Raw genomic sequence first — 26,621 nt, forward strand, 5'->3', positions numbered from 1 at the left:
CATGAGGAAATATAACGCTTCCTCTAAATACATAACCAGAGAAAATGCATCCATGAGCCTTCAGAATATATTTCATAGTTAGCATGAAAAATTCTAGGAGCTGAGAAATGAAGAATACAGGCACAATCTAACATGAGGCAGGCAGACACTTCTAAATGGATTGTAAAGGGGAAATGCTCAAACTCCCATATGAGCATCATCATGATGGTAATTATTGCAATCACTTTATTATTTCTGAAGTACACATTAGTTAGGCGTTGGCAAAAATACATCTCTTATCTGGTTTTCAAGATACACGCACTCAACTAGCCACTAACAGTGCAAGACAAGAAAACTGCACTGGAGGGAAATGTTGTACACTTCCACAATCCTCTTTGTGCTTCAAACTATATTATAAATGAATAATATCCATATTTAGGGAAGTGACTCTGAAACTGAATGTTCATCTCCTTTCTTCCATCTATAAAGGAGAATAGGGTGAGAGACAAGGACAGACACCAAGTTGCTTTGACAAAGAAACGAATGGGATTACCATAACCAGGAATGGAACCAAGTTCACAGTTACAAAGCAGTTATAAAATTTAATTTTCTCAGTCTTTCTACTCTGCACTCCACATATCGGTACAGTGGAGAGAGCACTGGCTCTTGAAGTCAGATAACCTAAGCTCAAATACAGTCTCTTATACTTAGACCTTTGTGACTTTGGGCAAGGTGATTCACTTCCCTTACCTTAGTTTCCTCAAGTGTAAAATGTGGGAGTTAGACAATATGATCTTCTGGCTCTAGATCTAATGATCCTTCTCACCCACACCTACCCCAACATGATGGGGAAGGTGATGAATGGTTTATGACATAACATGTTTAAGGCAAGGGGAATTCAAATAGCGATATTTTGTAGGCAGCCTCAGGCTCCTCTCATTCCTCTTGTTCCGTTGACCCACCATATGCTTCAGCATTACTGGATTCTATATAACAAAACATTTTGCCCTTTGCATGTTGAAAGAAAACCCCTCTCAGCAACCAAGGTCAAATAGCAGCTCTCCTTGTCATAAGCAGGCAGCACTCAATTCCCATACCTTTATCTCCAAGCTACACATCCAAACAAATCATTGGAATTGTAAAACTGCTTTCATTTCAAATACCTAAATGTAAAGCAAGTAGGGAAGGGGAGGAGTGAAGTTTCCCCAGCCCATACCACACTCATCCAGAGGATTGATTCTCAGTGTGCCAAGGTCACCGATGATGCCCTTCATGCAATCAGACACCCTACCACCAGTAATAGGCTCAGAAATGCCAAATGCAATTAAGAAGTTTATTGTCAAGTTCAAGGCACATTTTATCCAGAGCAAGAAATATATTATTCCTTTTGAACTTCCACACTGCTACTGAAGTGAGTAAATCAGAGCCTACTTCTCCATAGACAGCACAGAGTATCTCTGGCCAACAAGGTGTAACTACTTTTATTGGTAACAAAAGTAATGACAGTATAAGTTGTTTATTTCTGCAGATGTTTATAATCATATTAGTCTTTGAAAACTCTCTTCATGAGAACATATTTCATGATTTTTCCATTTCATATGTTCTCTAGCCATTCCAAGTCTTGGACAAGCCAAAAACAAGAAAACATTAATAGTCTAGTATTCCAAGTGCCACAAAGACTAGAAAATGGAACCCCCAACTCATCATTGTCCAGAAGAGAAAAAAAAAGTGGAGATAATAAAATGATCCTGTGACACCAACCCCAAACTCTTTCCAGACTCCCTTCTTGGAGCTGCTTGGCTCACTCACCCTATTGTACTCACTTCGGCAGGTCAGGGGACCAAGGTCACAGCCATGTAGCTACTTGAGAGATCCCAACTCTTTCAGGTTCCTAGAGGTAACTCTCGAGTGGAAGAGGAGTGTATCTTCTCACTCTTGTCACTTCTTATCATTGTCACTGTTGCTCCTGAGCCCTCACCAGTGTGTTTCTCATTTACACAAAATAGGTCACAATGGCACCACTGACTCTTAAACATGAAAAGCTCTCTTGATACACAGTGAATACTTAATAAATATTATTAACTGTTATAGAGGAGCAAAGGAGTATCCTCTCCACAATATGAGAATATAATTTCATTACTTTATCTCTTATTCATTCTCATTTCTATCCACCTTTCCACCCTGCCCTAACCTCTAGGTTACTTATACACCTAAGATCTGTGACTGGGAAAGTCTTCACTTCTTTGCCTACTACCATGGTCACAGTAGTACTGAGGAGTAAGTTCTCAACAGAAGTACATCTGATGGAAAGAGATCATCTTTCCCAAAATGTCTGGCCCTAGAAAGCAAACAATCAGTGGAGCATACTCCTAGAACCCTATTTACCCATAAGATGACATACTAATGGTGCTTGGTGACCACATCATGGGGATAACAGATGGAAGTCTCTGGGAAGAAGAGGAAAAGTCGGGATACGTACTTCAATTAGGTAAGAGCACAAAGCACTTGAAACTATGGTGACATCATTCAAGAGCCCGAGTCTTATCATCTCCCTGAAACATGGAAAAAATACCATGGTGTGGAGAGACAAGCCAAAGTATCATAATCCCTACAGACTTTAAGGAAGGATACCTTCACTTAAGGGTCTACTTTGCCCTTGTTAGAGTTGTAGAGAGCTCCTCATTTTCCAGGAATCATGAGAATCAAAAAAAAAGTTTTCCTAGGCTGCTTTGTTGGGAATCAGAGTTGAAGTTGAACTCATTTAGACTGAGTGGGGAAATGTTTTTTTTCCTCTATTTCTTTGCGATTCTGTCCCAATTAAGTATTTTACTATTTCAACACACGATTCCTGACTACTCTGATAAATAAAATGTAAGTTGAATTTAAATAACCTATAAATGTCCTCAGGAAACTTGGTTGGGGTTCAAGTCTAGTAAGGTAAATTATAATCATCCAAAATATCCCCACATTAAACCTTAATCTACGTGAATTCAGAATATAAAGAAAAATAGATGGCACATCTGTTAATCTGTGCCTAGAATATCAACCAAAAAAAGATCTGAATTCTTAGATTTGAGACTGAGGTAGCACTCTCTAAAATAATGTCTACATAGCACAATTTACTACCCACCAACTATATTATCGAGGGTTCTTCCTCAAGTCAAACCTCACTAACCTCGCTCTTCGTGGGGTGGGGCTTCCCCAAAACAAGAAGGTTGTTCTATATGTGATGTCTACTTCCATTAAACTAACATTCCAAGGCAGGTTCATGAATGGGTTCACTCACTGGAAGTGTCCCATCTCATATATTTATTATTGAGTTGAAAGAGAATTAGAGATGATCTAATACAACTTCCTCACTTCATAGATGAGGAAACAGACGTCCAGAGAGGTATGTTGCTGAAGGCAACACAGATAGCAAATAGTAGAGTCAGGACTGGAACCACATCCCCTTAGAGTTCCGAGCTCTTTCAGAGCTTAGTATTGTCCTTGGTACAGTAAAGTTCAAATTTCTTAGTTCTTTTTAGTAACTGGTAAACAGTAGTCAGTCAACAGGCCTTTATTAGGCAACCAATTTAATTCTGCTGGGGCTTGGGTGTTTAAAATTAATTTTGCAAAAAAGCATTAAAAATCCAAACACCCTGAAGACCAAAAACACCTTGACAGGCAACCCTTCTTCCTAATAATTTATGGCAAAATTACAGTGAAATAGCATTCTTTACCATTCACCCACCTCACAGGTTACTGGCCATAGATCTATGGGCAAATGATTATTGATAAAGGTGGCTGCCCCAACCCCTTCCAACTGCTTTTTGTAACTTTAAGGAGGCCATGGAAAAGGCAGGCTAGCCAGGTAGGTTTTACTACAGCAATAGGCCTTTATTTGGAGCATCTAAAATCACATGAGGGAAAAAGCTTATTGCTTAACCTGAGACATACAAGGGCAGGTGGAGAGGGAAAAGGGAAAGAGGAAGCAAGAATAAATCTGGGTTACAGTCCACAAAGAGACAAAGATACAACCAGCTCTCCAAAGGGACACATACATTCAAAACTCAATCAAGAGAAGTGTCCCAATCTTCAGTGAAATGAGTTTATGCCACAGTGGGAGATGGACATGCACCAATGACCCAGCAAGGGACCTTTCTCACCTGGTACCCAGGACATGTCAAACTTTCTTCCCTTTTCCAAGTTTGGTGCAGGTAAACTCAGGCTCCATCCCACACAACCGTGCTCCTCATTCAAGAGGATATTACAGGTGAGATATTTTCTAGGGAGGGGCAAAGTCCCTAATAGTCACGTTTGATTACTTTCCCAATGAAACCAATCTCGATGGGTTTCCCTGAGACTTTGATGCCACAGAAAGGAAGGTACCTATTAGCAAGGTTGCTCCAGGCATAAAAGATCTCAGAAAGGGGTTGAGGAGGAATTGGGAGAATATAGGAATAAAGACAGAGTTTCTAGGACAGAGACAGCACTGCAAAAAAAAAAAAAGAAAGAAAAGAAAAATAAGCAAAGCTAAGGCCCCCAAAGCTAGAGGTTTCTTGGAGGACAGCAGTGGTTTTATATTTACAAGTTTTTCTAAGTGATTTAAACTTTAAGTATGTTTAAGTAAGCCTAGGGTTCAAGTGGCTCTATTACAAAATTACTAAATAGATTAATTAATTTTACCATAGCAGATGGTGACTTTAATTCAAGGCTTCTCTCCAACAGAATAATGTACTGTCTTACATACACAAAAATGCTGCTGCTAACACAGCATCAGTAGCGTATTATGAACTTCTATAGCACATGCTCTCTATGGTACTTCCTTTGATACTTTTTCTAGAATCGTTATCGGTTTCACGTGTGTATGACTTGTAGAAATTATGACTTGCTTGAGGGCAAAGACCAGGCCCTATACATCTTTTGTGTCTTTCACAGTTCTAAGTACAGAGGAGGTATTTGTTCAACGATTCCACTGTTAACTAGCATATCAATACATCTACCCTCTTTTATCTTAGTCCCTCTTGTGACCAGCCATGTCCATTTGCAAAACGATGGGCTGAGACCTTCTTCTGTCTTCACATGGGCCCTTTGTACAGTTCATGCTTTTGTCATGTTCTGCTTGACACTGTTGCTGTTGTTGGTTGTAGCTGTTGCTGATGATGATGACGATGTTCAGTCATGTCTGACTCTTCGTGACCCCATTCGGGGCTTTCTTGGCAAAGATACTGGAGTAGTTTGCCATTTCTTTCTCATTTTACAGATGAGGAAACTGAGGCAAACAGGGTTAAATGACTTGCCCAGAGTCAGATGCCTAGTAAGTATCTGAGGCCAGATTCGAATTTGAAAATGATTCTTCCTGACTCCAGGCCTGGTACTCTATCCACTGTACCACCTACCTGCCCCTACTTGACACTAACAAAAAAAATTATACTTGACATTATCCTATTTTTAATTGGTCTCATATCCTACTCTGCTCTATCATTGTTTTATTCTCATGGTAAAGCATCATGGCATAGTAGATAGAGCAATAAATCTGGAATCAGGAAGACCTTAGTTCAAATGCTGCCTCAGTTAAATATGTGATCCTGATCAAGGTAATGTGTCTTAGCCTCAATCTCTTCGTCTGAAAAATGGGAACACCAATAATAGCACCTATTCTCACAACATTGTTGTAAGGATCTACAGAGATCCACATATATAAAGTGACGTGGAAATTTTAAAGCGCTATAAAATGTTAACTCATTATTCTTATCAAACATTTATTAAATATTCATGTACTACTGCCTATTTGTACCTATGTCTCATCTTGCCTGCTAGACTGAAAGCTCCAAGAGAGTAGGAACCATATTTTAATTATCTTTCTTTGAAGCTCTCTCAATACCGTGGTTTTCATGTAGTAGGTGCTTAATAAATGATCGTTAAATGAACAAATGGCTATGAAATTGAGCAAATCTTAACATTAGCTGTAGCTATCTGAGCTACTCACCCTGCCTAGAAGGAGTTTATGTACTAATGAGCTGGTGAAGCAATTCATCAACTGGAGGGTGCCACCACTCGCCACAAGAAACAACTGGAAAGTAATTAAAGAAGAAAAAATACCTCTTCATCGTTTCAGGGAGCTCCAGACTAAATGGAATCTGATAGGATAAGGCTAGCGTGTCATCCAAGGCCTTCCTGACCTCCTGCAGTTCTCCCAGGGACACACAGCCCAGCAAGGAAGTCAGCTCACAGTCCTGAAATTGGATGAACCTCTCTTGCTCTTCTATAGCTCGTCTTAATTGTTGATCTTTCGCTTCTAGCACAGACATCCTTGCTTGGAGGCCTTCGATTTCCTTCTGTAGGGGATAGGCAGAACAGATTTTACAGATTAACCCTGCTAACAGCAAACTGCTCGCTGATAATGAGTCATTTAAATGAGAGTTAACTGTATGCACCAGAGCAGTGACTGATGCCTCTCCTTCTGAGGCAGGCAGATTTTCTGAGGTTTGCTGAACTGGAAAAATCATGCTGGTTTTACATTTCTGATTAGTTGGCATAAGGAGAAACAGTCCTCCCCAAGCATGAAATAACTGCTGGGGGCATCCGAAAATTTGACTGGAAAAATGCCATAAATGTACAAATTACTTCCATCATAGTGAATACAATGGTGAGATGCCAGGACAAGGAGCATTATCCAATGTAGTCACTTATTAAGTACATAATACCACTCAGCAGGTCCCCTCCAAACCTACTCATCTGTCCATCTGAGCCCAAATGTGGGAATTTTGTGTGTGTGTGTGTGTGTGTGTGTGTGTGTGTGTAAATAAAGACCACAGAAGCATGTCTTTACAGAGCTATAATTTAGGGCAAGAGTTGGCAAACAGCGAGGACAGATCTTCCTGCCACCTGTTTCTTAGGGCTTGTGAGATAAAATTTTATTTTAAAATGTAAAGACCATTCTTAGCTCTCAGGCTTGGCCAGATTTGACCATTAGTTTGCCCGATCTAGTGAGTACAAGCAGAGTATTGCTCTTGTCACATAAAATTACATCAATGGTGAGTTCCATTTAGCCTGTGCTGTGGGCTCAAAAACTGAATTTCTGTGGCATCAGAATTCACTTTCAGTACAAAGAATGTGGAGCATCAGTACTTCTTGAGGTCAGTCTGGCCATCAGTTACCATTTAACTTGGATTGCTGGAGAGGCTAGGGCTAATTCTCAAGTATTGTAGTAGTACTTCCATTCCAATCCGACAAGGATTTATTAACTGCCTATTATGTGCATGGTACTGGACTAGATGCTGGAGGTACAAAGACAAAAGGGAAACCAGAGTTTGAACTCCAAGAGCTTCTATTCAATTAGAATTCCTTATTAGAACCCCACTTGCTTCTACTTCCCTCACTAGACCTAGCAAGTCATGAATGATATATCAACAACATAAGCTTAGGAGAGCCATTAGCTATGTGCATGGCATGGCATCATGATTGGTAATGAATTGGCAAACTCTTTTTCCCTTTCTAATTTTTCAACCATATTGACCTCTCTGTAGCACTTGATGCTGTTGACCATCCTTCCTCTGCCTGGACACTTTTTCCTCTCTGAGTTTTCATAGCACTTCTGGTTTCTCCACCTACCAGTCTGAGTTCTCACCAATGTCCTCCTCCTATGTGTCAGTGCACCCCAGAGCTGTATCCTGGGGCCTCTTTTATGTCTAAACTCTCTCTTGACGATCTCAACCACTCCCATGAGTTCAACTATCACCTCTAGGCATATGAATCCCTTTTGCCTTTGACCTATTGCCAGCCGTGACTTGCCACACTCCAATCCTGGAATATTCCAACCATCTGCTGTCTTCACTCCTGTTCATGTTCTGATAAACGAAGTGGGAGGAAAGCACAAATCCATGCTGACTGAGTTCACTCACAAATTTGTTATCACATCTAAAGTAGGCAAGGCAAGAATTCTACTCTACCTAATTTATCTATTATCCCATTTTTCATAGTGGCTGGTCCAAACATTTTCATCTCTTCTCAATCCCCACACAGAGTAGTGATTAACAGGGATCAACCTCTTCTCTCCTCCCCCTACCTGCTTATATGATTACTTTGCCTCCTGCTTCACTGAAAAAATTAAGGCCATTCACCAAGAGCTCCCTCTTTTCCCCTTTTCATCTCACCCCCTCCTAACATCATGCCCCTTCATCTCCTCCTTCACTCCAGTCACTGATAAGGAAGTGGCCCTTTCCCAAGCAAAAACCAACCAGACCAACTCCACCAATAAATTACCAACTTCAAACTTGCAGGATAATGAGATTTCCCTGTGATAAGTTTCCTGGAGAAGGAAGGCATGATGGAGAGGTCCAAAGAAATGCAAAAGTAGTGTAGCTGCTCCAACTCCTCCAATAAATTACCCCCACAATCACGCTTATTCTCAAATTTTAACTTCTCCCTTTCTACTGACTCCTTCCCTGCTGTCCACTCCAATATCTCTCCTCCCTTTCATGAAAAAAAACTCTTTTTGAAAAGCTGTCTATATTCAATGCTTCTACTTTTTTTACTTTCTTCTACACCCTCTGTAACATGGAATCCAACCTCCTCATTCAACTGAAATTGCTCCTTCAAAAGTTATCAATGGTCTCTTGACTTCAAAATTTAATTCAAATCTAATCAAAATCACTCCTCATCCTTCTTGACTTCTCTGCAGCATTTACATCTATTGTTCACATTCTCTCCTCCTGGATACTCACTCTTCTCTGGGTTTTCATTCTTGATTCTCCTCTTACCTGTCTGATCACTCATCCTCAGTCTCTTTTGCTGGAAATTCATATATATCATGACCACTGAATGTAGATGCTCTCCAAGGCTCTGTCCTGGGCTCTCTTCTCTTTTCTTTCTCTAATATCTCTATCGACAAGTTTACCACCTCTTGTGGATTTAACTATCACCTCTCCATTTAATACCAGCTACACTGCTTTTGGACTTCTTTGGACCTCTCCATCATGCCTTCCTTCCCCGGGAAACTTATCACAGGGAAATCTCATTATCCTGCAAGTTTGAATCTGTCTCCATGCTTGTATCTCATCAATACCCACAGACACTCTGATTAGAGTCTCTGAGTGGTGGGCAAGGTCAGGGACTCCAGGACCTCTTTTTAAGTAAGGGGCTTATTTAGCACAGTCTTCTCCCCATTTACCACCGGCTACACTGCTTTTGGCCTTCTCTATCATGCCCTCCATACTGGATACCTTCTTTCCCCACTTTCCTTCCTCCCCCACTCCACATTTCATTTTCCTTTTGTATTTGTCTTAGATTATGAACTCCTTGAGGGTGGGGACTTTATTTTTATTTGTATCTATATCCCCAGTGCTTTGCACAGTGCCTGGAACAGAGTAGGCTCTTAATTAATGTTTATTGACTCAAATGAGATGATTCCTAGACCTATGTTAACTACCACTAATCTAACCTTTGAATTCCAGTACCATATCATCAACCACCTAATGGATATTTTGAACTGGATTTACTGTAGGCATCTCAAACTCTAGAGCTCTTTCCCCTCAAACTATCCTGTCTTCTGAACTTCGCTATCACTGTCAAGGACACTACCATCTCCCTAGTTCAAACCTTAATGTCACCTTTGTGCAGTACAGTGTGTGGCACTGAACCTCGTTCATTCCCCTTTAAAAAAAATCTCTGGGATGGCTGTCTTACCCAACCTGCAATCAATCATACTGGAAAATTGGGGTTCCCAGAGAGGATGACCATGCTACTATTATGGTACTCCCATTAGACCATGAGCTCCCTAAGAACAAGAACTATTTGTTTTTTGCCTTTATTTGTATCCTCAGTACTTAAAACAGTGCCTAGCACATAGCAGGTGCTTACTAAATGCTAGTTTATTGAATGCTACAATTCACTTTTTTAAAGATACTTAACCCTGATGTAACTATATTTCTGTTACTAACAAGTGGAACTCCTAAGCCTCTACCAGTCTCCTTCCTGTTTAACAAATCAGTCAAAATGAGTCAATCAATAATATTTATTAAGCACCTACTATGAGCCAACTACTCTGCTAAGCACTGAGGATATAAAAAAGGATGGTTATGTTCTCAATAGTAATAAGGAAGTTTGAAAGAAGGAAGGGATTGGAAGGAAAAGATAACGAATTCCATTTTGGGCATGTTGACCTTTAAGATGGACATTTCAAGGAGGACATCCATTTTGAAATGTTCAATGGGCAGTTGGAGATATAAGACTAGAGGTCAGTGGAGAGGTTAAGGTTGGAGAAGATTTGAGAAAGATGACACCATTAACTCTTTTTGAAGGGAGGGGAAGGAATAGGGATTGAGTGACTTGCCCAGGGTCACCCAGCTAGTAAGTGTCAAGTATCTGAGGTCACATTTGAACTCAGGTCCTCCTGACTCCAGGGCCGGTGCTCTATCCATTGTACCACCTAGCTGCCCCTGACACTATTAACTCTTAATCAGAGCCATCTATTAAACAAAGGGCAGAGCAAAAGTAAACAGAACATAACATTCTATCCATGAACTTGGGACACATTCTCCCACAAATATAAATAGTGTCCATAGGAGAAAAGGCCTCAAACTTATGGAACTATAGGAAGGAGGCACTTAAGGGAACACATGTGCCCAGGCCTGCAGGCCTCAGTGCTCCATACACCCTCCAGGAATAGTCTGTGCGCTAATTCACTTGGGAGGGGCTACACCCTCTCTGGGCCTCTCAGCTATTCCAGTGGCTGGGGTCACTTTTTGTAGGCTCTTCTTTTGGGCTTCTGAAGTAGTGTTTAGTTCTTTCAGCAAAACAGAAACCCTAAGCCTAGGATTGTGCCGGCTCTTCCAGCTCCGCTTCCTTGGCTGGGCTCTACAAGTTCTCTACTTCTCAGGCAGCAACTTGCAGTGTGATCTTTGTGGTCTGTTCCCCAGTCCTACAAGAGATCTTCTCTAAGCCCTAAGTTCAGTTCTGGTCAGTTCCCAGAAACAGGTTTTTCTTCCTCCAATCAGCTCTTCTAGGCAGCAAAAGGCAGTTCAGTCTCTGCAGTCTTCCTGAAATCCAGCTCTAAGTTCTGGACTTGACTAACCCTACTGCTCTAAGCAGTGTCTCTTACATGAAATGGCTTGCCTCATAACAGTCATATGTAAATAAGATTCTAGAGCAAAGGACACATGGGTACCTTTATCCCTAGTAAATATGGGATGCTTTCCATCCTGCTATGGGTTGCTTTCTCAGTGCTCCTCTCACAACTCTCCTTGTTTCTTCCTCTGTCCATAAAAGTATGCAATTAGAAGGGGAGGTAGGCCTTATACTTAACTGACTCCTCATTCTTACTTACCCCACATATCCAATCTGCTGCAAAATGTAGTCATTTCTACCTTCCCAATTCTCCACTCACATATTACTACCCTAATTGTGGTGCTCATCATCCCTTGCCTAGATTATTGCAATTATTGCAATGGCTAGATTATTGACCTAATTAGTGTCTCTCCCCACTCCAACCTATCCTCCACATAGCTGCCAAAATGATTTCCCTAAAACACAAGTCTCACCATACCACTTCCCCGATTCAATAAATTCCAGTGACTCCCTATTACCTCTAGGAACAAATATAAAGTTTGTTGTTTAAAACTCTTCATTGATCTCTTCCTCCTTTTCCAGTCTTCTGACATTTTGTTTCCCCTCTACACACTCTATAATACAGCCACATTGGCTTACTTGCTCTTCTTTGCTCACAACATTCCATCACCCATCTCTATCCATGCCTTCAGGTCACTAGCTGATCCCTCTATGCTTGTACTTCTTCTCCCCCTCATCCCTTCATCTTCACCTCTCAGAATCCCTAGTTTCTTTCAAGACTCAATACAAACACAACCTTCTACAGAAGGCCTTTCTGGATCCCTCCCCCTTCTCCTGAAATGGAGCTTCCCCTTTGAGCTTAACTTTCATCTACCCTGTTTGTAGTTTGTACTAATTCTTTAGATGTTGTCTTCCCTATTAGAATGTAAGCTTCTTGAAGGCAGGGTCTGTTTTTGCCTTTCTTCAAATTCCTATCACTTAGCACAGTGACTGCCACCTAGTAAATATTCACTGGTTGATGACTCCCTGATCTATATATTCAGCTCTGGTCTCTTTCCTGGGCTTCAGGCTTATATTTCCAATTGTCTATTGGGCCTCATAAATTGGATACCCCACAAGCATCTCAAACTCAAAATATCCAAAACAGAATTCATTATCTTTTCCCCAGAACCTACCCTTCTTCCTAACTTCCCTATTTCTGAAAGCACAATTATCCTTCAAGTTTTCCAGGTTCACAACATCAACTTATCTCCCGCTCTCAACTTTGTCTCACCCCTCATATCCAATTAGTAGCTGGTGTTGTTCGTACCTTGACAATATTTCTCACCTGTGTTCAGTTCCCTCCATTGTTGTCGTGCTCATCCTGGTTCAGGCCCTTACTACTTTTTGCCCAGCCTATTGAAACAGATTCCTCATCAGTCTCCCTCTTTTGAATTTCTTTCCTCTTCAATCAGTCCCTCAAAAGCTATCCCTAAAGCACAAGTCTAATCATGTTATTACCCTGTTCGAAAGCTCCAGTAGCAACTTCTTGCCTTTAGGATAAAATGCAAATTCTTCAGTTGTATTTAAAGCCCTTCACAATCTGGCTTTGACCTACTTTTCCAAGTTTACTCCACCTTACTTTCCGTCATGCACTTTTCAACGGAGATAAACAAGCGCACCTAGTGCTCCCCACATACAACATTCTGTCTTCTATATCCATGCCTTTGCATGGCGTCAGTAAGGTGAATTTTAGTGTAAGTAAGGTGGATTTTAGTGTAAGGTGGATTTTTGTTATTATTTCTGAGAGTTCAGTTTCCCAGGATCCATGGCCATAACAAACTCTGTTTCCCAGGCTCATGGTTCAAAACATGTCCACCATGCATTATATTATGATAAATAATATAATCATTTGTGCTGAAATTGTAAACATCCATTGTGACTGCACAGTGAGATATAGGAATGAGGTGATGTAAACTTGTGAGGCTTTTGTTGGCAATATGCCTTCTTTGTCTGTTGCCCTGTAAAGCAGGTGGGCGCTGGTCAGTGAGTTGGGGAACCTTTATGTTGAATGCAGAAGCTGGAATGCTATGCACCTTGACTGGCCCCCATCAACACTTGAGAGGGAGCAATCTGTGTGTGCCTCAACTGGCCCCATTGAGGCTTAAGGGGATATACAGGATGCACAAGTTGGGCCTGTCTCAATTGACCCCATCGAGATGGAGGAAGAGTTGCCTGCCCCCCCTCCCCACTTCTCACCAGGCCCCGTGAGAAGGGTGACTAGGGAATGATGTAGGAGTTTGTGGTACTTCCTTTATCAGCAATACTGTGTTAGAGAAAACTAGACTAGAATAAAGCTTATTATTAACCACTTTGAAGCTGTTTTTCTGTCTGACCAAATCAAAAGTGATCCTGCTAGAGGGTAGAGTCTGAAACCTCTACTGCCTCCTGTGTGTTATCTGTCTAACACATGGGCTCCCATCCATGCCTGGAATGCACTCCCTCCTTGCCCCAACATCATAGTATTGCTAGTTTTCTTCAAGCCTCAAGTCAAGTGCCAATTCCTATGTAAGTCTCCCCTGATCTCACCAGAAGCTACTGCCCTCCACTCCAGAAATTACTTTGCATATAATCTGTATTTACTTATATGTGTACATGGATTTCTACCCCCACTCTGACCCTCCACCACCAAAGCAACAGAATGGTGAGTCCTTGAGGACAGGAACTTCTGATTTTGTCTTTGTATTCTTATTACTTGACACACAGTAGGCATTTTAAATATTTAGACAGATTGGTAACAATAGCACTCAAGGTGCAAGTTGGCCTTTCATGGACAAGAACATTAGAGACACCTAGGTGGTCCAGAATGCTATGCCTGGAGTTGGGAAGACCTGAGTTCAAATATGGCCTCAGATATTTACCAGCAGTGAAAGCCAGCGTTGGAGTCAGAAAGATCTGTTTTCACGTCCTGCCTGCTTCAGAAACATACTGGGCAAATTATTCAATTCCCAGGATGGAACTGACAGCTATAATTTATATACAAGCTGTCAAGTCACTTTAACCTCTGTTTGTCTCAGTTTCCTCAAACTGTAAAATGAGGTTTATAATAGCATCCAGCTGCCAGCGTTATCATGAGGATCAAGTGAGATGACATCTGTAAAACACCTAACACATCCTCAGCATTTAGTATACACTTGGCCCTTCCTTCCATCCTCCCAGAGGCCAGTGGGATTATGCTGATGAACTGAAGATATTGCTACACATTTAAGCTGAAGAAAGTCCCTTAGTTCTTCTCAACGCTCCACCCACCTCTTTTCCCCATCCTGGAAAGTCTATTGCCTTCAGACAATAGGCCCCTTAAAATGAAATTCCATCTTCTGGGTTCTGATAGTACATTAACTTTCTCATTATTCATCCTTTTGTTGCTGTTCAGTCATTTCAGTCATGTCCAACTCATCAGGACCCCATTTGGGGTTGTCTTGGCAAAGATACTGGCCTGGTTTGCTATTTCCTTCTCTAGCTCATTTTACAATGAGGAAACTGAGGCCAACAGGGTTAAGTGACTTGGCTAAAGTCACACAGCTAGCGTCTGAGGTTGGATTTGAACTCAGGAAGATAAGTCTTCCTGACTTTAGGGCAGGCATTCTATTCATTGTGCCACCTAGCTGTTCTCATCTACTGAAGGCAAATAATGAGAAATGAAAGGCAGTCTAGCTTAGTGAATAGAAAGTCAGCCTTAGAGTCAAAAAGACCTGAGTTCAAGTCCTGCCTGCTCTGGACACATACTGAATGAGTTACTTAACTCCTGGTATGGAACTGACGACTATAATTTATGTATAATCTCTGTCATTTCTACATCAGGAATTCTCTACACCAATTTAAAAAAATCATAGGTCCAAGAAAAAAAAATGCAGAAATCAGAGATCAAAAGCAACTTCAAATTCTAAGGTCACTCAAAAATTCCTAAGATTCCTACTAGACAACCTTCCTAGCCTGGAAATGATAACTCAGAAAAGCAAAGCAAGAACAGATTAGTAGGAAGGGACTTGTGTTCGTCCTTCATTCTCGAAGAGGACCATGACATCAGGGAAATGATGACATGACTTGCAGTTAACTTTGCTTTGAGTGAGGGAGGGCTGTGCAAGGTCACCAGCCTCACTTTCTGCTCCAGAGCCATCTGGGTCCAGTGGCTTGATATTCGCCAGGATGACTAGAGATGGCCCAGGGTGCATTGGGAGACCCTGGCCCTTTTAGGCTAAGGTCTTTTCAGGTGCTCACTGTGAGTGAGGTAACACCTATTCGGTAAATAGGACTAAGTACCTGACAGTATCTAACCTTCAGCTCAGTTCACGGCAAGGGAACCATGGAACCAGTCTGGAGGATTTATATTCCCTCTAGGAACGTCCTCCCTCTCCATTTTAGTCGAAGGCCAAACACTTTCTATCAGTATGCTCAAATACTTCACACTATTCCCAGAAACAAGCTTTTTCTAGGTGACCACACCAGACCATGGACGAACCTCACTACCTGCAGGCATCTAGCTGGTGCAGTGGATACAGAGCTGTGCCTGCAATCAAGAAAACCTGAGTTCAAAGCCAACCACAGGTACTGACTAGCTATGTGACCCTGGGGAAGTCACTTAACCTCTATTTACCTTCATTTCCTCAACTATAAAATGGAAATAATAATAGCCCCTACCTCCCAGGGTTATTATAAAAATCAAATGAGATAATGTTTCATAGTACTTAGCACAGTGCCCAGCACATAGTAGGTGCTTAATAAATATTCATTCCCATTCTCTGCCCATCTGAATCCACAACCCTATGGCTAGAGTAGTGTTTAAGTTGAATATGTAAAACTCTTACTATCTGCCAGTCAGTACAATTTGGTATCTTATAGTCACCTTTGAATCCTAGGCCCAGGGTTGGTCACATCCTAGGAAGCCCATCAGCAGTTCCTGCCACAGCCGAAAGCATTAAGCTGTGAGTATAAAATTATGTGTGGGGCGGGGGGGGGAGGTGTTTAAGGGTGGGAGACAGGAAGCTTGTAGACTCTATTACTTTGAGATCCCATCACTAGGCTTCCTATCTCAGAGAGACCTATCACTTGTCTGTGATAGGTCATCTCTACTTCGAGAGTTCCTAAGTGCTTATCTGATTTTAAACTATTGCTCTAATATGATTTCAAATTTGAGTGATCTCTGGCTCCCGAAGCTAGACGTCTCAAAGAGAAGAGTGATGATTATTTGCTGTACATATTGAAGATGGGTCAACAGTTAGACTGAGTCACCTTGAGGTCTGTTTTAACAGCTAAGATTCTGTGAGTTTATGATTGCTGACCTTGGACTCACTGTCTTATACTGACCTCTAGCTGCCATTCATTTCCTATATTAGACCATTCCAGTGACTGGCTTTTATCTGTTATTTCCACTGCCTCTCCCAGCACTGCTTTATATCTTTCTGGTCTACCATTGCCCACAGTTTGGCGCGACAAAGATTTTCAAATGGGATTGTGTTTTGCAAAACTCTTTTTATCTTTAAAAAAAAAGCCAACAACCCTTCAAAGTTTAGCATGATCAAAGATGACAAATGAGCCTGAAAAACACAAAATGCATATTTAAAAGATAATGAGGTATGTCAAAAATAGGCATAAAAGCCACTGTTTTCAACCCCTCATTTGCAATGAGATGCATACAACCCCTGTGACAGTCCTCTTCCAATCACCGCTTAGAGAATCTTATTGGATTCCAGCCAAAGCTCTAATTGTACACTGAAGCAAAGAAAAGATTTCCAATTTATCCCATTCACCTCAAATGGCTGCAAAATCATTTTACCAATAGTGCATTTTCTTGCAACTTCATCATCCCATTACCTGCAACTGCTGCTTCTCTTGAAGAAGCCAATCTCTCCTGGTGATGGAAATCTGGAGTCTGTCCTGAGCTGCAGATTCAGTGAGGTTGGTCTCCATTCTGAGCTGGGGTTGGGCTTCTTCACCGCTGACCCTTAGGAGGTAAAAGAGCAAAACTTCATATTGGAGCAGCCTTGTAAATAAACCCTGGAGATCTTAGCATCAGTGAAATGTCTTTATTGGCTTATAAAATGGTCACCATGTCACAATTCTAATCAGAGTCACGGAAATCATAGGATCATAGGTTTAGAGTGGGAAGGAATGATGGAGGTCACCTACTGTAAAATCTTTGTTTAATAAAAGAGGAAACTTAAGACCGAAGAGGTTAAACACAGGCCTTAAGGGAGAGAGGCAGGATTTGAACACAGGTGCTCTGGCTCCAAAACCAGCACTCTTTCCAGAGTACCGTAGTGCCTCTCAAAATAAGGTAAGACACATAAGTTGAATTTATAAGGTAATTGCTAACACATTCCCCTTTCAGATTCCCTTCTAGCTACCTTGGATGTTGTTGTGTATAAAACATGTTGTTTCTTCCATTAAAGTGTGTGCTCCTTGAGGGCACAGAACATTTTTTTTTGCCTTTCTTTCATCCTCAGACCTAGCACAGTGTAAACACTAAATGCTTGTTGATTGATCGGTGTAAGGCAGAGGTTCTCAAGTTTATTTGGCCTACTGTTCCCTTTAAAAACAATTACTCAGCACTCCCCTAGAAATCTACTTTCTTTACGGTGTTTTCTTTTGGAATTTGTGTCATTTCAAAAAAAAAATATATATATATATATATACATATAATATTTTTAGATGACACGTTTTAAATTTAACAAATTATTGTAAATTTGTGGGTTTTTTCCTGCATTGAAATTCTGATGACAAAATATTGTGTAATGTAATTGTATAGTACCATATTATAAACAAGTCATTACGTGTACATTTTCCTGCTGATGCACCCTGGACTTTCTGACAATTCTCAACATGCGAGTCTGCCAACACTTACTTGTTAAGACCTGTTGGCTGACTTGACCACTGATCGGTTATAGCTTGCATTTTGTATATTTACTGGAAAATAATGTAATCACTATGACTTTAACTCTGTTACACAACAGATGAAAAATGTATGAATGGTTTTTCAAAATTTTCCTCTTTTCTTTCCTTATGCTTCCACTGCCCCCTTATTTTTATTCAACACCTTCCAGTTGCAACCAAGGCTACTACAGCCCCCTGAATTGTTCCAGGGCACCACCACCCCCACAGGGAATGGCATTGCTCTCGGGGAACCTATGAATTAAGGATTTTGTATTTTTTTAAGTGTGACAAATTCACAGATGTTGGATCAGGGATCAGCAGAAAAAGCTCTCTTAAGGAGCTTTTAATATATTAAGAGACTTATAAGCACGTTCTTTTTCATCTTTACCACAATCCTTTGGTTTTCTTTTGAAGACAAGTTCTACTTTGTTAAAATATTGGAACATGGTCCATGTGCCTAGTAGCCATGAAGCCAAGGATACCTTTTAAATTAATTATATCATTTAGTAAATCACCAAGGATAGTTTAGCCTGCAATTAAATCTTAAGACTTGCTATATCCCTGTGACATCTGTCAGTCTGAGGTGTAAACTCCGTGTCCTAAAAATGTCCAGTTAAGCTTTTCACTATTAGTACATGGCCTGGCTTCTCCCACTTCATAATTTTATATTTTTGTTTGAGAGGTTCTCACTAATTTTGAGGTTTATTTAATAGAAGAATGAGGCCTTCCCTTTTTGCCGCACACTTCCATAAAAACTTTTATTTCTCTATATCTCAGTAAAATGTACAATTCTGATCCTAAATCCAACTACCTCTTTCTAACTCCTTAATAGAAACTTACTAAAGGCTCTTCTCCCTCCCTCCGTGCACTTTGTTTCTTAAAATCCTGACATGTCATCTACAAAGGAAGTGAACCAACTATATTCTGTAATGTAATTTCCTTGGTCTTCAAAGGAAAAATGACAATAATAACCATATCCACCTTGGATCCTCAGAACAATGGACTTCAGAATGATGGAGCCACATTCTATTCCCACATCATTTCATTCATTTCTGAACGCCTTTGATCAACTCCATTTGTTATGAATGTAGAGTTTAGATGTTTTATATACGTCTTGTCATCTAGCTTTTTCACATATTTGACTGCAAAATGAATAACATAAAATGGCAGCAATAGCAAGCCTGCAGGTTTCTTTCGTTTCTCTCGCAGAGCCTAGTATATATGGGGTTCAATAAGTACACTTGATAGATTCAGCCCCTAAATCCTTCAGTCTTCTTAATTTTGCATCTGAAAAATGGAATAATACTCATTATATGCCATCACACTATGTACTACATTGTCCCTGTTGTTTAGTCAATTCAGTCACGTCCAGCTCTTTGTGACCCCGTGGACCACACCGTCCATGGGGTTTTCTTGGCAGAGATACTGGAATGGTTTACTATTTCCTTCTCCGGTGGATTAAGGCAAAAAGAGGTTAAGTGACTTGCCTAGGTTACTAAGAGTTTGAGGTCACATTTGAACTCAGGTCATCCTGACTCCAGGCCCAGCTCCACTGATCCACCTAGCTGTACCATGTACTACAATACCATAGCATTCCAAGAATGGAAAAAGATGGCCGAGGCATGGGGGTTGTGGGGTTGAAGATTAAAGTAAAAGGCTTTCGTCCTGTCTTAATTATCTGTGCAAATGGAAGGTCACAGTGACACAGATGATGGTTTTGCAGGAATTCTTTGCACCAAACTTACTTCCTATATTGCTCTGATTTAGGTTAGTATTAAAATTTGTCTGGATCTCCTAAACACATACCATCTGGATAGGGCTGAGGAAGGGGAGCTTGTATGAAATTTAAAATTAATCACAGATGATCTACGAGATAGATATTCCGTGGATGGAATTGGAAACTGGCCATATCATCATGTGTCATATTCATTACCTAATCCAAATGATAGCCCCCTGTGAAATGCCAGTATTCTAAAAATAGAAATGGAGCCACAGACAGTTGCTTTGACCTACCCCAGGCCACAGTGTGATCTAGTAATTAAGCAAAGTCCAGTTTTGAACATGTGTCCTCCTTGCTTTGCCGGATCATTCCTCAGTATTTTCTGATTGTGTTGGCTCTATTTATGTGTAATAATTCTCAACAAGTCTCCCTCGTCAATGCAAGTTAGTATAATTCTGCTATAAACTAATCAATATATACAATGAACAAATCACTGAGGGTCAAGTATTAAAACACGGGTGTCTAAGCTGCTTCTTTTATTCAGTCTCTTCCAGGGGAAGGGAAAACAGCAACCTTTAAGTTAAGATAGAATCCCACCCCCATTGAAAAATTTCAGCTGTAATTGACACAGCAGCAGAATCTGTATTCTATCAATTACGCTCACCACGTGACCATTATGTGTGAATATTCTTGTCACATTAAAAAAAAAAGGAAATAGACAGCCATCTGTGTATCAACTGTTTGAGTGCCAGACTATTAATGTGTATGTGCTTTATGATGGTTACACATCATTGCCTCCTCACCAGCCAAAGAGCATTCAGACTTGCCCAATGCTTTCAAGTGCTCTTCGCTTTGCTAAGGGGGCCTTCATAAAGAGAGGAAATCCTGATTAGTCAGTAAAGAAGACAGACTATCTACCTTAGAGCACATTTTATTACACGAAGCATTCATTAAAAAAAACCATGCTTAAACTAGTTTCTAAGAAATTTATGTACACTGCTGGGGGTTCTTTATCAGGCACATTGGATGCCAGTCATTACACTGGGGGGAAAATGTTTTGTGCCACAGCTAGGATCAATGAATTTTATAGTTAAAAAGGGACTTGAAATTATTGATCCAGAACTCGAAGGGATCTCCAAGGTCACTTAGCCCAAGTCCTTCATTTAAGATAAGGAAACTGAGGCCCAGAGAGATAAACAAATGACTTGCTTAAGTTTATGTGAAGAATAAGCTTCAGGGGTGGGATGAGATGGATGTCGAAGCCATCTCTTTCCACTGTGCCATACACTGCCTTCTAAGAAATTGTACAGTCCAAATCATTCAACTTGAAGAAACAAGGCTCGTGTATCCTTTAGGGAAAGGATAACGTCATATGTCTTTCTTTACTACCCAAGCATCTCATGACATGTTACGCAGAGTAGGCATTTAATACATATTTTGAGAATGAATGAACAAATTAACATGTGAAAATGCTCTTAAGTGACTTGCCCAGAATCACAAAACTAGTTGTTTTGAGAGAACTGAGATAAAAATTAAATCTGCTGAATCCCATATCTGGGATCTTTTCATTATGCCCCATTCACATCTGAATTATTTTTAAATTTTATTTATTTTATCCTGAACTTAAAAAACAAAACAAGTATTTCTATAACATAGCAGAAAAGGAAAAAAAGATGATTGCACATGAAACTGCAAATCTATTATGCATAACTTGCTATTCCTTTTAAACATATAATAAAATTATCATGTAACTTCCTTTTCTCCCCTTTTTTTCTTCCCTTCCCCCACCTCTGCCCTAGAGATGGCTACCATTAGACACAAATGTGTGTGTGTGTGTGTGTGTGTGCGTGTGTTTTTAATCATTCTATACATACTTTAATTTATCAGTTCTTTCTCTGGATGCAGATATATGTCTGAATTTTTGAGTGCATGGGTGCGCACATGCACGCACACACGCACACACACACATTAGCATGATAGATTGAAATGAAAAATAAACTGGTAATTTAGGAGGCGACACTTCTCATTCTAGCTTTACCATCAACTGTCTGACAAAGTCACTGGTTTTCTTTGGGCCTCAGTTGCCATTACTATAAAGTAAAGGAGGTAAAGGATATGAAAATTCTTTGCTTTTAATCTCCAATTCTTCACAGTGTTGTATTTATATACAAAAGTTTGACCTGATAAAAAGTCCTTCTATCTTTTGTTTACTATTCTGTTGATCTTTCATAGGACAATAAAGGAAGAGCTAATTGCTCTAAATTACATATGACCTTTTTACATTAGCAATTAGTAACTAATTACTATTCCCACTTTACCATTCTAATAGTTCTATTTTTATAAAAAGCATAGTTGACTAGAATAATGTGTTATATTCCCTTCGATTCAATTATCCAGTCATTGGACAAGCATTTGTTGGGTGTCTACTATATGCCGGGAACTGTGACTATAAAGACAAAAGCAAAAAAGGCCCTGCCCTCAAGTTGCTTACATTCTAATATGGGAGACAACATACATATATATGCAGGTATATGAAAAATACATAAAACGCATACAAGATAACCTTATAGAGGAACACACCAGCAGCTAGAAGGAATGCATATTTAGGAGGAACTTTTCTCCTTATAACATGTGCTCATAGTTGAAATACCACTGTCCATGGTGGTAACTTAGCCAAATTGCAGCATGACATCCAGGATGAACCAGAGCTTCCTCCATAAGATACTGTACCAACTCAGATTTATGAAATGACAGTCATATCACAAATTATAAGCAACAACTGAACTTTCTTAAAATCATAGAACGTCAGGTTTGGAAGGGGCTTTGGAGATTTTCTAGTCCAACTGCTTTGAAGAAACTAGGGATACAACAGGTAACCTGATTCGCTCAAAACCATACAGCTAGTTAGTGGCAAAGCTAGGACTAGAAGAATCCAGGTCTTCTGGACTTGTGGGGGGAGGAACGTTTGTATTCTATCACCCTTCTACTTCTTACTAATTGAGTTAAAACCAATAGCAGAAAAAAAAGCTAAAGGGGATTTGGTCCCTGTTGAAATTACTGGGATACACTTGGGATAGGCACCCACACCCTGGAGATATTTTGACTCTTACATACAAGCTCGGAAATGTTTAGCTTCTCTGGTAACCATCAGCCTCTCATCACTTCCCACCTGGGCTACTGAAATAGCCTGTAGTTCAACAGCACCCTCTTATCTCCAGGATCAAATACAAAGTCCTGTTTGATTTTAAAGCCTTTCCTACCTTTCCAGTCTTCTTATACCTTATTCCCCTCCACATACTATGATACAATGCCACAGGTTTTCTTCCTGTCCCTCACATAAAACACTCCATCTCCTAACTCCAAGCATTTTCCCTGGCTTTCTCCCATGCCTGGAACCCTTTCCCTCTTCGTGTCTGCCTCCTGGCTCCCCTGGCTTCTTTCAAATCCTAGCTGAAGTCTCACCTTCTGCAAGAAACCTTTCCAAGTCTACCTCAATGTTAATGCCATCCCTCTAAGACTGTCCCCAATTTATCCAGAATAAATCTCACTTGTACATAATTGCTTGAATGTTGTCTCCTCCATTAGTCTGTGAGCTCCATGGGGGCAGGGACTATTTTTTTCCTTTCTTTATATCTACAGTACTCAGCACAGTGCCTAGCACACAGTAGGTACTTAATAAATGCTTATTAACTGAGAAAAAAAGATTGATAGCAGTTAACTGGTGAGGCACCTAAGTGTACCTGTTTACATTTCTCATATATATATAATATATATATAGTATATATATATTATATATATATATCATATATAATATATATATGTATTATGTTTTACGTTATGTATCATTCATTTAAATCATGTTTATGCCAGCAGTAAAATGTCTAGCAATTTAATAGAGTTCTATTTTCACAGGAAAAAGCCATAATTGAATGGAAAAACACGTGCCACTCTCCCATCAATTGATCATGTTTATTAGACACATAAACATTGTCCACCCAAGAACACTTTCAGCTGAGGAATCAAAGGTAGTTTCACAAAGGAAGTGGTGCCTTGATTCGATCTTAGAGCTTCCTCTGAGCTGCCAACTTAATCTGTCAATATGCCAAAAATAAGGATTCTAAAAAGTGGAAATGAAGAAGGAAGAGACTGAATAAAATCAAGTATTGAGGAAGGAATTAGAACACATGCCAAATATTATCCTTGCAAAGGTAAACCTGTAAAGTGATGATAAACGTCACTAGTACTTACCCATGTGTAGCCCAGTGCAGAGCAGATTGGACTTGGGCTCCAAAATCGTCCAAAAATGAACTAATGGTTGGATGTCTTGAAGGAAGCTGAAACTTCAGGGTGCTCTTTTCTTTCTCCAAGTTTTCTAATTTTTGTTTTAATTCTTCAGCTAGATACCCGAGAGAAGAAGAAAGAAAAAAATGAAACCATGAAACTCAGAATGAAAATTCTTTTCAGTGCTTCTCACTTTTTTTTTTGGTCTAAATCTATGACATCAGTATAAGGAACTCCCAGTGTAAAAATTCCTTTCATTGAGGCAGATCTGCACTCCTCTCTTTAAAACTTACAATCTTGGAGAGTTACCTACGGCGCTAAGAGGCTTAGTAACTTGTCCAGGGTTATACAAGTAGTACATATCAGAGGAAGGATTTAAACCCAGGTTTTCCAGACTACAGGCAAGCCCTCTATCCAGTACACTACTTCTCTACCTTGCACATAGTAGGAACTTAACAAATGTTAGTTGAATTCAATGGAAACTTACTTTTAAATAATCTTTATCCTAATGTCATGATCTACATGTTATCTGGACCAATGGTTTTTATTTTTCCTCCTCACAAAGTCTCTACCCTTTCCTACATGGTCATTCTCAAAAGGCTACTACCATCCAAGCTCTACTCAATTCAACAAACATTTATTAAATGCCTCTTATTCTCAAGACACTGTGCTGAGTGAGAAGGAAACAAAGATGAAAAATGGTAAAGCCCTACCTTCAAGATGTTTACATTCTCCTGGGGTGGGGGTAGAGCAGGTATAGGACAAGATGGCTCCCAAACAGGCAAATATAGTGCAAGTCAGAGTGTGATATGATTAAAGGAGAGAACCAGAAAAACCCTCTAGAAACATTTAAGGAAGGAGAGAATACTTTCATCTTGGGTTTAAGGCTTCATGGAAGAAAGAGTATCTAAGCTAAGCCTTGAAGACAAGGATTCTGAAAGCTAAAAATGAGGAAGGAATTCACTTCAGGCACAGGGACACCTACATGGATGCAGAGAAGTAAGAGGTATCATGTTACGTTACAGCAGGAGTTCTTAATCTTTTTGTGTCATAAAACCCTTTGGTGGTCTACAGACCATGTCTTAGAATATTTTTAAGTACATAAAATGAAATTCATAGGATTACAAAAGAAGCCAATTCTATTAAAGTACAATTATCAAAACATTTAAAATTAAATTCATAGACACCAGGTAAAGAATCCCTTAGTTAGAAGAACAGCTAATTCTTTAGTCTGGCTAGAAGATAGGTTGAAAAAAAGAAAATAACAGGAAATGAGACTGGAAAGATAAGTTGGAACCAAAATAAAGAAGGCATGGGGGCCAACAAGTGAAAATGCACAGAATGGGGAAACTGAGTGTTATAAGCAGCAAGTTGGCCAGTGTTGCTGAATCATAGAGTATATGGAATACAATAAAATATAAGAAGACCATAAAAGTAGGAAAGGCCCAGAAAACAATTAGCATGATTAACCTTATTAATAACAAAACAAAAACACGTGATTATAGCAATAGCTAGAGAAAACATCTTCAATAAAATATAGCACTCATTTATGTTTAAAAACACTTAAAAGGCATAAAAATAAAAAGACCTTTCCTTAATGTAATCAAAAACATTTATCTAAAACTAAGAATTAGCATTATTTTTAATGGAGAAAAATTAGAAGTTTTCCCAATAAGCTTAGGAGTGAAGTAACGATATATCTGCTATCACTATTATTATTTGGCAGTGTACTAGAAATGCTAATTAGAGCAATATGGCCCCCTAAAAAAGAAAATAAAGGAGTAATCATCATCAAGAAGACAAACTTATTTCTATATGCTGAAAATATTTCATTCAGAACATTCTAGATATTTACCCCCAAAATTAATCAAGACAATAACTTCAGTAATATAGTAAGATACAAAACAAATCCATAAAATCATCTTACTACAAAAAAAAAAACCAGGAAAAGGAGATGAAAAGATAAATCTCATTTAAAACAATTAAAGGCATTAAATATTTGGGACATAACCTACCAAGTGACAGAGAACTTATGTAAGTACAATTTAAAACAATTTTCAGAAAAATAAAAGCAAATCTCAATAAACAGAGGTCATCAATCAATATGTGCAGCCAGTCACACCAATGTACTAAAAATTGAAATACTTCCCAAATTAATTTACAGGATGTGAACAAACACTTTTCAAAAGAAGAACTGCAAACTATTAGTAACCATAAGAAAGACGGCGCCAAATCCTAACCAAAGAAATGCAAACCCAAACAAATTCACCTCATAGCAAATTAGCAAAGATGACAAAAGATGGGAAGTCAATTGTAAATAAGTTCAACTAATATAAATCATTTGCCAAAATGAGACCAAAAGAGCAAAAAAGAACTTTGGTCAGCAAATCCTTACTTTACTTTTAGAGTTTTTTAAAGTAAATCTTTATTGATATCTTGTTTTCTCATCATTTATATTTCTGAATATAGCCCCCTTCCAACTCTGTTCTGGAGAGTTATCCTTTTTAATGAAGACTAAAAAAAGGAAAGGAAAAAACAATTCAGGAAAACCAATCAAAACATTGAGAGAGTCTAACATTATATGCAGTCTTCCACATTTATAGTCCAGTCCCTACCTCACACTTCAGAGTGATGCACCTTCTCAGCCTACCCCTCCCATCTGTACTCCTATTTGCAGGTTTGG

At 39.6% G+C, this 26,621-nt stretch overlaps 1 protein-coding gene across 1 annotated transcript in view; it reads right to left on the minus strand.

Annotated features, from left to right (window-relative positions):
• The window catches only part of DISC1 (DISC1 scaffold protein), a 445,546-nt gene that overhangs the window by 373,961 nt on the left and 44,964 nt on the right, over positions 1-26,621 (minus strand). Inside the window, exons 3-5 of the mRNA XM_036755554.1 lie at positions 23,906-24,053; positions 16,879-17,008; positions 6,064-6,299 (exon numbers count right to left, since the gene is read on the minus strand). Coding sequence (XP_036611449.1) covers positions 6,064-6,299; positions 16,879-17,008; positions 23,906-24,053 — 514 coding nt within the window. The remainder of the gene's footprint in view (positions 1-6,063; positions 6,300-16,878; positions 17,009-23,905; positions 24,054-26,621) is intronic.

Source organism: Trichosurus vulpecula, chromosome 4 (genome assembly GCF_011100635.1).
Source record: "Trichosurus vulpecula isolate mTriVul1 chromosome 4, mTriVul1.pri, whole genome shotgun sequence".
NCBI lineage: Eukaryota > Metazoa > Chordata > Mammalia > Diprotodontia > Phalangeridae > Trichosurus > Trichosurus vulpecula.